Consider the following 14,876-nt stretch of genomic DNA (forward strand, 5'->3'; position numbering starts at 1 on the left):
ATTGTTTTGTAGATTCTGTAGGGGAGAGGTATTACATGAAAGTCAGGTGCCCATTTGTGCCTGAAATAATGCACGGAGGGGCGCCTGAGGTCTTCCTCCACCAGTAAAGCTGGAACGTCCCAATAGGACCTATACTTTGTCGATGTGACATAAAACCCAAAACAAAAAATACATGAAAGACAGAGTTATTTTGGTATCTTGTCATATATTGGTAACTGTAAGTCAGTTCTTTGCAAGTTACCTGTGTTTATCAATTCTATTGGAGAGAGTTTACAAATAAAAAGAATAGTGATATTCAGTAGGAAATAAACACCAATTATTTTTTTGGTGTTTGTGTGCATAGTGACAAAATAGTCCATGGCTAAGTTGTTAAGGTCGTTCACCTCTAAGAACTTGCATGTCACTGCTGTGATTTTTGATCACTCCAGGAATTTTTTATTATGCCCCCCTTCGAAGAAGAGGGGGTATATTGTTTTGCTAATGTCGGTCTGTCTGTCTGTCTGTCGGTCCGTCCGTCGGTCTGTCCGTCGGTAGACCACATGGTTTCCGCTGATTATCTTGAAAAGTATTTATCACAAAGTCTTCATATTTTACATAGTGATTGGTCATAACTAGTAGATGACCCCTATTGATTTTGGGGTCACTAGGTCAAAGGTCAAGGTCACAGGGACCTTAAATGTCAAAATGGTTTCCGCTGATTATCTTAAAAAGTATTTATCACAAAGTCTTCATATTTCACACAGTGATTGGTCATCACTAGTAGATGACCCCTATTGATTTTGGGGTCACTAGGTCAAAGGTCAAGGTCACAGGGGCTTTAAATGTCAAAATGGTTTCCGCTGATTACCTTGAAAAGTATTCATCACAAAGTCTTCATATTTCACATAGTGATTAGTCATAACTAGTAGATGACCCCTATTGATTTTGGGGTCACTAGGTCAAAGGTCAAGGTCACAGGGACCTTAAATGTCAAAATAGTTTCCGCTGATTATCTTGAAAAGTATTCATCACAAAGTCTTCATATTTCACACAGTGATTAGTCATAACTAGTAGATGACCCCTATTGATTTTGGGGTCACTAGGTCAAAGGTCAAGGTCACAGGGACCTTAAAATGTGAAAATAATTTCTGCTGATTATCTTAAAAAGAATTCATCACAATGTCTTCATATTTCACATAGTGATTGGTCATAACTAGTAGATGACTCCTATTGATTTTGGGGTCACTAGGTCAAAGGTCAAGGTCACAGGGGCCTTAAATGTCAAAATGGTTTCTGCTGATTATCTTGAAAAATATGTATCACAAAGTTTTCATATTTCACATAGTGATTGGTCATCACTAGTAGATGACCCCTATTGATTTTGGGGTTACTAGGTCAAAGGTCAAGGTCACAGGGACATTAAAATTTGAAAATGGTTTCCACTGATTATCTTGAAAAGTATTCATCACAAAGTCTTCATATTTCACATAGTGATTGGTCATCACTAGTAGATGACTCCTATTGATTTTGGGGTCACTAGGTCAAAGGTCAAGGTTACAGGGGCCTTAAATGTCAAAAGGGTTTCCGCTGATTATCTTGAAAAGTATTCATCACAAAGTCTTCATATTTCACATAGTGATTGGTCATCACTAGTAGATGACGCCTATTGATTTAGGGGTCATTAGGTCAAGGTCACAGGGACATTAAAATGTCAAAATGGTTTCCGTTGATTTTTCCATAATTGAACACTTCCATGTACCCATTTTTGGCAAGTTTCTTTAATAAAATTACCAATTATGTGAGTCAATGGCTAGAAAGGGGGGTATATGTGTCGTTCGACATTCTTGTTTATAATTTGAGGAAGCTATCAGCTAGCTTACAGAACGTCAGTGGTTCTACTTAGGCTAGGTGCCCACTCTTGCCAGATATAATGCACAGAGGGGCAACTAATGTTTTCCTCCACCAGTAAAGCTGGAAAATCAACATATGACGTATTATATGTATTGTTGCATTAAGTTTTCATTGTTGTCAGTATGTAGAAACTGTGCATTTGTCTAAATCAATGTAATTTTTTCTCTTCTACAAACCATTGATTGATATAAGAACTTAAGAAGGTACTTATTTATACATTCAATTTCAGGAGAAGTGGAATATAAAATTGGATAAAAGATCAGAAATATTTATGAACCTACATGGAGCTCTTGGTAATATATACATGTATTATATTTGTAACACCTAGTCTTTAAAACTACATTTAATAAATTTCCGTGAAGCTAAAACGGTTAAAGTGTGTTTGCAAAAGAAAATATCTTAGTGTTTGAAATTATTTTTGTCCAATAGGATTGCAGTATTTCAAATAAATCGTAACACATTTACTTTGATAAATCCAGTCTAGAAAATCGACTGTTTATAAAAACAATTAAAAACACTAAGCAGGTTAAAATTATTTAGTATGTATTTACAAAAATAAATTGGCCGCGCGGCTGTGCCGTGCCTGACCAAATTATTTTTGTAAATACATACATATAAACTTTAACCTATACATAATTGCTGTGTTCCGGATAGCGACTATAAAACTGTGACATAGCGCATACACGATCTAATAAAAGCCTTCATTTGCATGTTAAAATTTGTATACGGACTTTAGTGTTACCGTGGGGTTTTCTGTTTAAATTCCTAATTTATGAACAATATTTGATGAGATTTTCAACAATGCTGTTAAAAAGGTTAATGAAACTGTAGAATGCTTGGTTTTTAGGCTGATGGCAAAATATATTTACATATTTATTTAATGTAGCTTTAACTGAATTTTTTATAGAAAATTTTTCACTAGATGATTTACCTGTAACAAATAAAATGTTAATGGCATTTTAACTTGCCTATGTCACAGTATAGAACCTGGTCATTATTTTATATTTCATGACTTTCGATTTAAAATTGTAAGTTAAAAACATGGATTTTTATTTGAAATTCAGTACAATTCATATACAAATAATATGTAATTTAAATTACATTGCTGTGTATTGAAGTGCTATTCAAAACTCACAGTGCTGTACTGTGCCGTGCTGTGATGTACGGAGTTGTACTGCCCAATCATATTACAGTATCTTGTAAGCAATGTAAACATTCTCATTATTGTTCAAAATTTGTCTAAAATTATTTTTTGATGATTTTTATAGATGATGTCATGTTAAAGTATAAAGGGCAGCACAGTTTTCTCTACAATGTTAAAACAGGCACAGTTCCCATTGTTATTCATGGAAATGGACCAATTAAGGTTTGTATTGATACTGACAAGTTAATTAGCTTATAAGTAATGAGATTTGATAGAATAATTAAATTACTGGTTCTCTATGTAGGGAGAAGTCTGTCGGGATATAGCCGGGAGATCAGAAAGCTGATTGGTGAACTCTGTATGCTTTATAAATTGTAATGTTTGGAAGGTATTGGTATATGAGTTTGGAATTCGAAGAGTATAAAAAATTGATAACTTGAAACTAAAGAATGTTTACATGCCAGTGAAGTTATTGACGTTTCTAGTTTAACTAATTGGAAAATGGAAGGGTTTTTCTTAACTCAGACTGAAGTACAAGTTACTCAAAGATTATGTATTAGGTTTTCATCCATCAGTAAAGCTGGAAAGTTGCCATATGATTTTACAGTATTGGTGCGACATAAAACCCAACCCGATAAAAAATAATGATAAGATGTTTCTTTAATCTTTACTGGGTAGGTCATTGACCCTATTAGCTTGCTTTTTAAGCTTGACTATTTGCAAAAATTCGAGCCAATGCTTTCCTATTTGTCGGGGTCGGCATCCTAGTGGTTAAGTTCCTATTTGTCGGCGTCGGCATCCCAGTGGTTAAGTTTTTACGTGTAAGATTCTATCTACATAACTACTGAATGAAATGGCTTGAAATTTCACACACTTCTTCTTTGTGTTTATCTTTCATGATTGGCAAAAGTCCCATAACTCTGATTTGCTTTTTTGCATATTTATGCCTTCATTTTATCTAGAAATTCTTGTTTATGTTTTTGCGTGTAAGGTGGTATTTGCGTAACTAATGAAGGGTTTGTGCCTTTTTGTGACAATTTTATGCATTCTTAATAATCAAGCAGTGATTACCTTGATGAAACATTCAAATAACAACCCTTTGTATGCTTTTGGGATAATTTTATGTACATGTATTCATATAGGTAAACATTTTACTCAATGAAACACCCTTGTTATATTTCAAGCATTGCTGTCCACTGACAGCTCTTGTTATAAATGTATGACATAGTTGTACATCAAGATATCATCAACATTTTTTAAGGTTTTATATTTTATGAGAATTTAGGTTGGCAAACATTATTAATTCAATGTTTTTGTCTTCATATAGCCAGAGTTTAACAGACTTGCTAATTATTTAGCGGACAGTTGGACATCAAGTTCAGGATGTATTGCCTGTCAGGAAGATACCATTAATCTTGAGGGATTGCTGGTAAGTTTATAAGTTAACATACTATTATAATAGTAGGGGTGGCAGGATAGGTGTGATGTCAGAATTATAGTAGTCCTTAACCAAGAGGTGACAAGATGATTTTTTAACTCCACATTTAGCTTCAGAAATTCTTTCATTCTGTAGGGGTAATATATGTTGTATATAATGGTTATGTGAAATTTTTTGTTGTATAGGTAGCAAAATGAATGTTAGCAGTGCCTGTATAATGAATAAATAATGACAGCTAATTATAATTACTTTTGCAAATTCAAAGTTCTGATTGCAAAAAAGTTATGCAGGGCTCTCTATAGGGTTAGTCCAACAAACTGTTCTACTGTACATTTAACTGGAATGATAACAGAAAAATGGAATTAAAGTGATATATAGAAAATGTAACCAGAATGATCAAAAGAAGAATGTAATTAAAGTGATATACGGTATAGAAAAATGTAACCAGAGTGATCAAAAGAAAAAATGTAATTAAAGTGATATATAGAAAAAATGCAACCAGTGATAAAAAGAAAAATGTCATTAAAGTGATATATAGATAAAATGCAACCAGAGTGATCAATAGGGGAAAAAATGTTATTAGAGTGATATATACAAAAATGTAACTTATATATATAATTGATATATATATAAAATGTAACTTGTAAATATAATATTTTGTGACTATTTATTTAAAGGAAGAGGATTATCCATCTATTGTACTGGGAGTGTTTGTGGAGCATCCAACACCATTTCTTAGGAAGCATTTAACAGAAGATTTGCGCATTAGTTATCCGCTAAACGAAAATTGATTTTCTTTACATTCATTCATATGAGTGACTCTCTTATAACTAGATAAACTTGTATTTTTTATTAATTCTATTTTTAGCTCAACTTTTTTTTTCAAAGGAAAAAAAAAATAGAGGTAATGTGCATGGCATTCTTGTCTGCAAACTTCAACATTGATCATTACGTTTTAAGTTATTTGTGCATTTACCATCTTATATAAAAAAGATTTTAAGTTGCTTTTTATATCTTTATATGGTAGCCCTGGTTTATTTGTATATATAATGTAAGCCTAATTAATTAAGCATGAACGTTTTGACTTATTTAGCTAACTTTTTTTCCTACTGCCAAACTGTTGAACAATGCAAAAAAGATATCCCGCAGTCAAAAAAATATGATGTCTCTAATTACTCGAACTAATATTACGTTCAGTCAGTTAGTACATGTATATACACTTTAACAAGGTGTGTTATCTACAGGATATTGATAATATATTGATTAACTTATTTTTAATTTATTGATCTACTGTATGAACTAGTTTCATTACTGTTTCTCGTTTTGTATTTTATTTTCAGTTAAGAAATCACCAGAATGAGATAGATTTATTCTTGAACAAGGTTGGAATATTGTACAAGTCTGTCAATACTATAGGTTCATATGACAGTATTGGTGAAGCAGCAGCCAGGAACTGGGCTATGTAATCACTTTGTTTATCTTATACATATATATATAATTATTATACACTTATAAATGAAATATAGAGAAATATCTCAAGTGTCAATGTGAATAAAAGTCGAACTGAAAAAATTAATAAAAGTTCTGTATCTTTAGGAAGCAATCACAAAGCATACTAATCAGTGACTAAAATACCTGCTGGTGTTTGAGTTATTTAATGTTTTAAGTGAACACAGGTGACTGTCCTTCACCCTTGATAGCTGGAAAATTACCTGATGACCATTACAGGCAATCTTTGACTTGAAATACAGTAGAACTTCGGTAAGTCGAAGTTGATGGGAATACTACCAAATTAAATTCTCAGCATTAAAATAAGCAAAATGTCACTTCACTTGAAATAGTACCAAATTAAATTCTCAGCATTGAAATGGGCAAAATGTCACTTCACTTGAAATAGTACCAAATTAAAATCTCAGCATTAAAATAAGCAAAATGTCACTTCACGTGAAATAGTACCAAATTAAATTCTCAGCATTAAAATGGGCAAAATGTCACTTCACTTGAAATAGTACCAAATTAAATTCTCAGCATTAAAATGGGCAAAATGTCACTTCACTTGAAATAGTACCAAATTAAATTCTCAGCATTAAAATGGGCAAAATGTCACTTCACTTGAAATAGTACCAAATTAAATTCTTAGCATTAAAATGGGCAAAATGTCACTTCACTTGAAATAGTACCAAATTAAATTCTCAGCATTAAAATGGGCAAAATGTCACTTCACTTGAAATAGTACCAAATGAAATTCTCAGCATTAAAATGAGCAAAATGTCACTTCACTTGAAATAGTACCAAATAAAATTCTCAGCATTAAAATGGGCAAAATGTCACTTCACTTGAAATAGTACCAAATTAAATTCTCAGCATTAAAATGGGCAAAATGTCACTTCACTTGAAATAGTACCAAATTAAATTCTCAGCATTAAAATGGGCAAAATGTCACTTCACTTGAAATAGTACCAAATTAAATTCTCGGCATTAAAATGGGCAAAATGTCACTTCACTTGAAATAGTACCAAATTAAATTCTCAGCATTAAAATGGGCAAAATGTCACTTCACTTGAAATAGTACCAAATTGAAATTCTCAGCATTGAAATGGGCAAAATGTCACTTCACTTGAAATAGTACCAAATTAAATTCTTAGCATTAAAAATGGGCAAAATGTCACTTCACTTGAAATAGTACCAAATTAAATTCTTAGCATTAAAATGGGCAAAATGTCACTTTACTTGAAATAGTACCAAATTAAATTCTTAGCATTAAAATGGGCAAAATGTCACTTCACTTGAAATAGTACCAAATTAAATTCTTAGCATTAAAATGGGCAAAATGTCACTTTACTTGAAATAGTACCAAATTAAATTCTTCAGCATTAAAATGGGCAAAATGTCACTTCACTTGAAATAGTACCAAATTAAATTCTCAGCATTAAAATGGGCAAAATGTCACTTCACTTGAAATAGTACCAAATTAAATTCTCGGCATTAAAATGGGCAAAATGTCACTTCACTTGAAATAGTACCAAATGAAATTCTCAGCATTAAAATGGGCAAAATGTCACTTTCACTTGAAATAGTACCAAATTAAATTCTTAGCATTAAAATGGGCAAAATGTCACTTCACTTGAAATAGTACCAAATTAAATTCTCAGCATTAAAATGGGCAAAATGTCACTTCACTTGAAATAGTACCAAATGAAATTCTCAGCATTAAAATGGGCAAAATGTCACTTCACTTGAATAGTACAATTAATTCTCAGCATTAAAATGGGCAAAATGTACTTTACAAATAGTACAAATTAAATTCTCAGCATTAAAATGGGCAAAATGTCACTTCACTTGAAATAGTACCAAATGAAATTCTTAGCATTAAAATGGGCAAAATGTCACTTTAACTTGAAATAGTACCAAATTAAATTCTCAGCATTAAATGGGCAAAATGTCACTTCACTTGAAATAGTACCAAATTAAATTCTCAGCATTAAAATGAGCAAAATGTCACTTCACTTGAAATAGTACCAAATTAAATTCTCAGCATTAAAATGGGCAAAATGTCACTTCACTTGAAATAGTACCAAATTAAATTCTCAGCATTAAAATGGGCAAAATGTCACTTCACTTGCCATGGGTTTTATATTGATTTGTTTGTTTCTAGAGAAGAATGTATAAAGAAAGATTGTCAGTATTTCTTCAACGTGGATGGTGATGTTCATCTTGAAAATGATCAAACATTAAAACTATTGATACATCAGAACAGGTGAGACAAGTTTACATTTAGAAAATAGATGTCAAGTTTGAATGCATTGTTGAAAAATAATGCATGATTGGTGCTCAAATTAGCAGCAAAACAATCAATTACTTATTTATCCCAACAACGAAAGTTTGGGGGGGTAAATAGGAGTCACTCGGTGGTAAGGGTCCGGTCGGTCCAGCGGTCTGGTTTGCATTTTCCCTTGTCCGGAGCAATAACTTGAAAGACTTATGGGTTGGAAATTCAATATAACTTCATACAATGGTCAAGCACATTGAGAGGAAGTGCAGTGCACAAGAACCCTTAATTCCATTCTTTGACTAATCCAGAGTTTATTGCCTTTGTTTACTTTTCCTTGTCCGGAGCATAACTTTTGAAAACTACTGGTTTTGAAACTCGAAACAATTTCATACCATTGTCAAGCAACAACATGGGGAAGTGCAAGTGTACAAGAAACCATAACTCTATCTTAAGTAATTACCAGAGTTATTGCCCTTTGTTATTTTTTCCATTGCTTTTCTTTGTGTCCCGGGACTATAACCTAAAGACTAATAAATGGAATTCAATATCACTTCATACAATGGTCAAGCACATTGAGAGGAAGTGTAGTGTGCAAGAACCATAACTCCATCTTGACTAATGACAGAGTTACTGACCTTTGTTACTTTTCCTTGTCCGAAGCATAACTTGAAAACTACTGGTTGAAACTCGAAACAACTTTATACAATTGTTAAGCACAATAAGGGGAAATGCAGTGCACAATAACCATAACGTTATCTAAAGTAATTACAGAGTTATTGCCCTTTGTTATTTTTCCATTGCTTTCTTTTGTCCGGACTCAAACTTGAAGACTTAATTGTTTGAATTCAATATAACTTCATACAATGGTCAAGCACATTGAGAGGAAGTGCAGTGCATGAGAACCATAACTCCATCTTGACTAATGACAGAGTTATTATTGCCCTTTGTTATTTTTCCTTGTCTGGAGCATAACTTTAAAAATACCGGTTAGAATTCAATACAACTTTATGCAGTTGTCAAGCAAATTAAGAAGAAATGCAGTGCACAAGAATTATAACTCCATTTAGACAAATTACAGAGTTATTGCCCTTTGATACTTTTCCTTGTCTGGAGCATAACTTGCAACATACTGGTTGGAATTTAAAACAACTTCATACAATGGTCAAGCACAATAACAGGAAGTGCAGTGCACAAGAATCATAACTCGATTTTGACTAATTACAGAGTTACTGCCCTTTGTTACTTTTCCTTGTCCAGAGCATAACTTGAAAACTACTGGTTGGAATTCAAAACAACTTCATACAATGGTCAAGCACAAGAACTATAACTCTGTCCAGAGTAAATATAGAGTTATTGTCCTTTGTTACTTTTCCATTGCTTTTTTCTTGTCCAGAGCATAACTTGAAAACTGCTAGTTGGGATTCAAAACAATTACATACTATGGTCAAGTATATTGAGAGGAAGTGCAGTGCACAGAAAGCATAACTCTTCTTTGACTAATTTAAAAGTTTTTTGCCCTTTGTTACTTTTTATTGTCCAGTGCATAACTTGAAAATTAATGGTTGGAATTCAATGAAACTTTATACAATGGTCAAGGGCGGTAAGATGAAGTGCAGTGCACAATAACAATAACTCTATTTGGACTAATTACAGTTATTGCCCTTTGTTACTTTTTTGTCCAGTGCATAACTTAAAAAAACTAGTAGTTGGAATTCAACACCACTTCATTCAATGGTCAAGAGCAATGAGAGGAAGTGCAGTGTACAATAGCCATAACTCAATCTTCAGTATTTATAGAGTTATTGCCCTTTTGTTCCTTTTCCTTGTCTTTCTGGACTTCTTACAGAGTAATCCAATAAAACTTCATCAATGGCCAACCACATTGAAAGGAAATGCAACATACAAGAACCACAACTATCTTTAATTGCCCACAAACCATAACTCTGTTTCAATTCTTTACAAGGTATTTTGTTACTAGTAACATCCTCATTTCCGAAGCAGTCTTGCGGTATTAATCACATTTAGTGATAGTTCTAGTTTTAGTAGATCCAGGTGATAAATGACTAAGCATGTGAAAGAGGAACCATGTATTACTCTGCTACAACACAAGAAATGTTGATATCTATTCCAAATTTAATATGCTAATAGAAAGAGAACTGATAAAAATATGTTGAATTTCATTGGCACGAAGAACTTTTTTCAAAAACATCATTTGGTTCATTGAAATAAAACTAAAAATTTTACAATAGTCACACATACATGTATATAAATGATAAAAATGCCTCATAGATATTGATAATCAGACATAACAAAAATTGATGTTGAACAAAAGTCAGTGTCGAACAACAAAAAAGAAGGGATTTTGACAGTGTTATATATTTAATATATATTTCTGAAATATTGTATTAATTGGGGAATGTAGAAGTACTACTACATTTTGATCATTTCTTTACAGACAATTAATAGCCAGACATTATATATTTGTATATTTCAGATCAGTTTTAGCTCCACTTGTTACTAGAGACGTGGTAAAGCATGGTCTAATTTCTGGGGAGCTCTCAGTGCCACAGGTTTCTACGCTCGGTCGGAAGACTACATGGATATTGTACATGGTGATAAAATGTAAGATATAAAAACTTGTTCATTTATTTCTTTTAACTCACAAATCTGAGTGAAGGTCATGACAAACATGTACCATCAGGTTAACTCTTTACTACATGAGCATAATTATTGTGAAAAATGGCCGTTTTCACTGAAAAGCGTCCTCTTACAACTTCAAACTGCTATGAAACTATGAAAAATGCTTCAATACTGAAGAAACTTGGCACAAAATGTTGACTTGACCATAGCCTTGTAACAGCATGCTCAATCTTAAATTTCCTGTTACCATGGTTACATCTCAAAATTGCAAAAATCACTATTTTGCATTGTTTTTTTCCTTCTAAACTGATTTCAAAGTGCTGCAACTTCTCAGTGGATTGAGATAGAGTAAAAGCCTTTTCAGCGTTGGTTACACGTTACCTTACGATTGACCTGAAGCCATTTTTAGCCTGTCACATGTCAAAAATTTTCTTGGCAAACCCCCGAAACAGAAGGGGGCACATCCCCCATCTGGCAACCCCTTGATGAACCTTTTGAATAGGGTCGGCACCGAAAAAGTGATAACTTTTTTATCAACATTACTCAAACAAAAAACAGTGTTTGGGCCTAAATAGGACATTTTTTTTCACTGTTTTAGGCCTTAACAGGCGGGGGGGGGGTTTGGTTGAAAAGTCTGGTCAAAAGCACTGTCTATATGAGGTAGGTTACCACAGGCTTTTAACCATAGAAATAGATATGCATGGCATAACAATTTAAGTGTAAGATTATTTGTGAGGATTTATTCTAGGAAATGATATTCTTTAATTCATTGTTAAGTTTCTTTCTTAATTTTTAAGTCCTAATATTATTTCATTAATTATAGTATTATAAATGACTGTATACATAATATATATATGGAAGATAAACGTTTAAAGTTTATTTTTAATCTTAAACTTTTAATCTGGTGTTGTTTGTGTTAATAGGCATCAGAGCCGCACTGAAGTCAGAAATGAAATTCATTGATATTTATTCTATTTTAGTGCTAACTATTGATAACCCACAACATCTATAATATTAAATCTTTATCAGAAATATTATGATGATTATTTTAGATCATTAAAGTTTGAAATATTCTGACAGACTCTGACAGTCTGGATGCTGATATGGCATTATGTAAAACTCTGAGAGAAAAGGTATACACACAGCTTAAACCTTAGCCTGCTTGGTACTGATAATTATAAAACTTTCCCACCAGTTTGTAACCAGACCTGCTGGTACTCAGAATTATTGAGCTTTCCCACCAGTTTGTAACCAGAACTGTTGGTACTGATAATTATAAAGGTTTCCCTCCAGTCTGGAATCAGAACTGCTAGTACTGATAATTATAAAGGTTCCCTCCAGTCTGGAATCAGAACTGCTGGTACTGATAATTATTAAGGTTTCCAACCAGTCTGGAATCAGAACTGCTGGTACTGATAATTATTAAGGTTTCCCTCCAGTCTGGAATCAGAACTGCTGGTACTGATAATTATTAAGGTTTCCCTCCAGTCTGGAATCAGAACTGCTGGTACTGATAATTATAAAAGGTTTCCCTCCAGTCTGGAATCAGAACTGCTAGTACTGATAATTATAAAGGTTTCCCTCCAGTCTGGAATCAGAACTGCTGGTACTGATAATTATTAAGGTTTCCAACCAGTCTGGAATCAGAACTGCTGGTACTGATAATTATTAAGGTTTCCCTCCAGTCTGGAATCAGAACTGCTGGTACTGATAATTATTAAGGTTTCCCTCCAGTCTGGAATCAGAACTGCTGGTACTGATAATTATAAAGGTTTTCCCTCCAGTCTGGAATCAGAACTGCTGTTTTATAGGAGCTTCCATTCTCAAGTGGTTATGGTTTCTTATTTTGTACTAGTTGCCCCTCACTACAGTATGGTGAATTTTAGCTAGAGATTTTTTGATAATTTTCTGTAAAGAACCTGTCCAGCTTGCAAACAGATGGTTGGTTGTTCTACATAGGTGCCTTAATGAAATAAAAACATGTAAAGATTTAAAGTCACCATTTAATATTTAAAATGCTTTTATAAAGACAATGTACATAAATTATTTTCTGAAATTTTAAATTTTCAATTAATGTATGATAAATGAATTCAGAAGATTCTTGTTATTTGACTCGATAAGCACAGACACAATAAACACTCATTTTTAGCCGATGACAACAAATTTCATGCTCTAGATAAATAATACCATTGTATAATTTTATAAAAGTGTTTCTATTGTATTGCTTTATAATTGTGTTTATATTGGATTACATTATAATTTACCTTGTATTACTTTATAAATGTGTTTATTTTGTATTACTCTATAAATTCACCTTGTATTACTTTATAAATTGTTTATTTTGTATAACTCTATAAATTCACCTTGTATTACTTTACAGATGTGTTTATTTTGACATTTCAGGGTTATTTTATGTTTATTTTGACATTTCAGGGTTATTTTATGTTTATTTTGACATTTCAGGTTATTTTATGTTTATTTTGACATTTCAGGGTTATTTTATGTTTATTTTGACATTTCAGGGTTATTTTATGTTTATTTTGACATTTCAGGATTATTTTATGTTTATTTTGACATTTCAGGATTATTTTATGTTTATTTTGACATTTAAGGGTTATTTTATGTTTAATTTTGACATTTCAGGGTTATTTTATGTTTATTTTTTGACATTTCAGGGTTATTTTATGTTTGTTTTGACATTTCAGGGTTATTTTATGTTTGTTACAAAAACAGGAAAGAGTTTGGTTACCTGATCAACTCAGATGGAGCACAGACTGGTAGACTTCATATTGGAATTATGGGAAATATTTAATAACCCGTTTGATTGGGGAGAAACGATACATACACCTAAATTATTCACACAGTTTAGCAGAAAATGCTGTCATAGAACAGGTAATGGCAATCATTAATCATTTTGAAATTTTAATTTGAATACATTCCTTGTCCAGTAAGAACATATGTTACGACAATGGTAAGGTTTACAATAGTATGTCTAGTTTTGTGTTCCTCTGACATATAACTTACACGGAGAAGTTGGCAAGTAATTATAGAAAAAATAATTAACTTCTAGTATTAAGTCTATCTGCATTTTTCCAGGCCTTTTTGGCCGTGGAGTTAAAGTGGTGGACTGTGAACCACTTGCCTATGAACCACTTGCCCCTAGTGGTTTGAATCTTTCAAGAACTTAAAGAGTTTTTTTAAGTGAAGAAGTTTGTAAAGAAGATTGTTTTACTCAGGTACCAGCATGTGCCTGAAGAAACATTTTGTTGTGTGAATATATTGTCAATAAATAATAATGATTGGAATACTATTAACCCTTTCACTGCCATACGGGATGGCTTATTCCGTCCCTGGTATTGGGCGTATTTGCCATATGGAACGCTTTGCCGTTTTACTATAAAATCATAATAAAAATAAATAAAAAAATAATAAATATAAATACGATATAAAGAAATAATACTCACCGACAATAATTAATTATAACCTAATCATATTTTGGAAACATTATAATTCGTTATATCTATATAATATATGTAATTGTATTAATTATAATATAAGTATTTTCTTGATAAACGCCTCTGCAATAGGTGATACAATAAAGCATAACCTCTCTGGCAGCGAAAGGGTTATAACCAAGTCTTGGTACCTAACAAATTATTGTCCTTTTAACAAAGTGAACATGAATATTGTCATCCATACTTACAGCATTCCGATGTTTCTGGTTCCATTATACAGAAGTTTGTGATGAGATAGTAGCAGAGTTAGAAAAATGTCAACATTTGGTCGCGGTGGCAGAGCGAGGTATGTTTTGAGCCCGCGTCACAACAAAACCAAGATAATGGTTTTTGCGACCAGCATGGATCCAGACCAGCCTGCACATCCGCGCAGTCTGATCAGGATTCCATGCTGTTTGCTTACAGACCTTTAACAAGTAGAGAAACTGAATAGCGAATAGCATGGATCCTGATCAGATTGCGCATAAAACACAGGCT

At 32.6% G+C, this 14,876-nt stretch overlaps 1 protein-coding gene across 1 annotated transcript in view; it reads left to right on the forward strand.

Annotated features, from left to right (window-relative positions):
- The window catches only part of LOC132738885 (procollagen-lysine,2-oxoglutarate 5-dioxygenase 1-like), a 44,404-nt gene extending 30,708 nt beyond the window's left edge, over nucleotides 1-13,696 (forward strand). Inside the window, exons 7-14 of the mRNA XM_060726496.1 lie at nucleotides 2,120-2,183; nucleotides 3,159-3,256; nucleotides 4,362-4,463; nucleotides 5,150-5,214; nucleotides 5,776-5,934; nucleotides 8,128-8,229; nucleotides 10,739-10,866; nucleotides 13,590-13,696. Of these exons, the coding sequence (XP_060582479.1) occupies nucleotides 2,120-2,183; nucleotides 3,159-3,256; nucleotides 4,362-4,463; nucleotides 5,150-5,214; nucleotides 5,776-5,934; nucleotides 8,128-8,229; nucleotides 10,739-10,866; nucleotides 13,590-13,696 (825 nt within the window). The remainder of the gene's footprint in view (nucleotides 1-2,119; nucleotides 2,184-3,158; nucleotides 3,257-4,361; nucleotides 4,464-5,149; nucleotides 5,215-5,775; nucleotides 5,935-8,127; nucleotides 8,230-10,738; nucleotides 10,867-13,589) is intronic.
- Nucleotides 13,697-14,876: the final 1,180 nt, after the last annotated feature.

The sequence above is a fragment of the Ruditapes philippinarum genome, unplaced genomic scaffold, assembly GCF_026571515.1.
Source record: "Ruditapes philippinarum isolate M1 unplaced genomic scaffold, ASM2657151v2 ctg6082_1_1_1_1, whole genome shotgun sequence".
In the NCBI taxonomy this organism is placed as follows: Eukaryota; Metazoa; Mollusca; class Bivalvia; order Venerida; family Veneridae; genus Ruditapes; species Ruditapes philippinarum.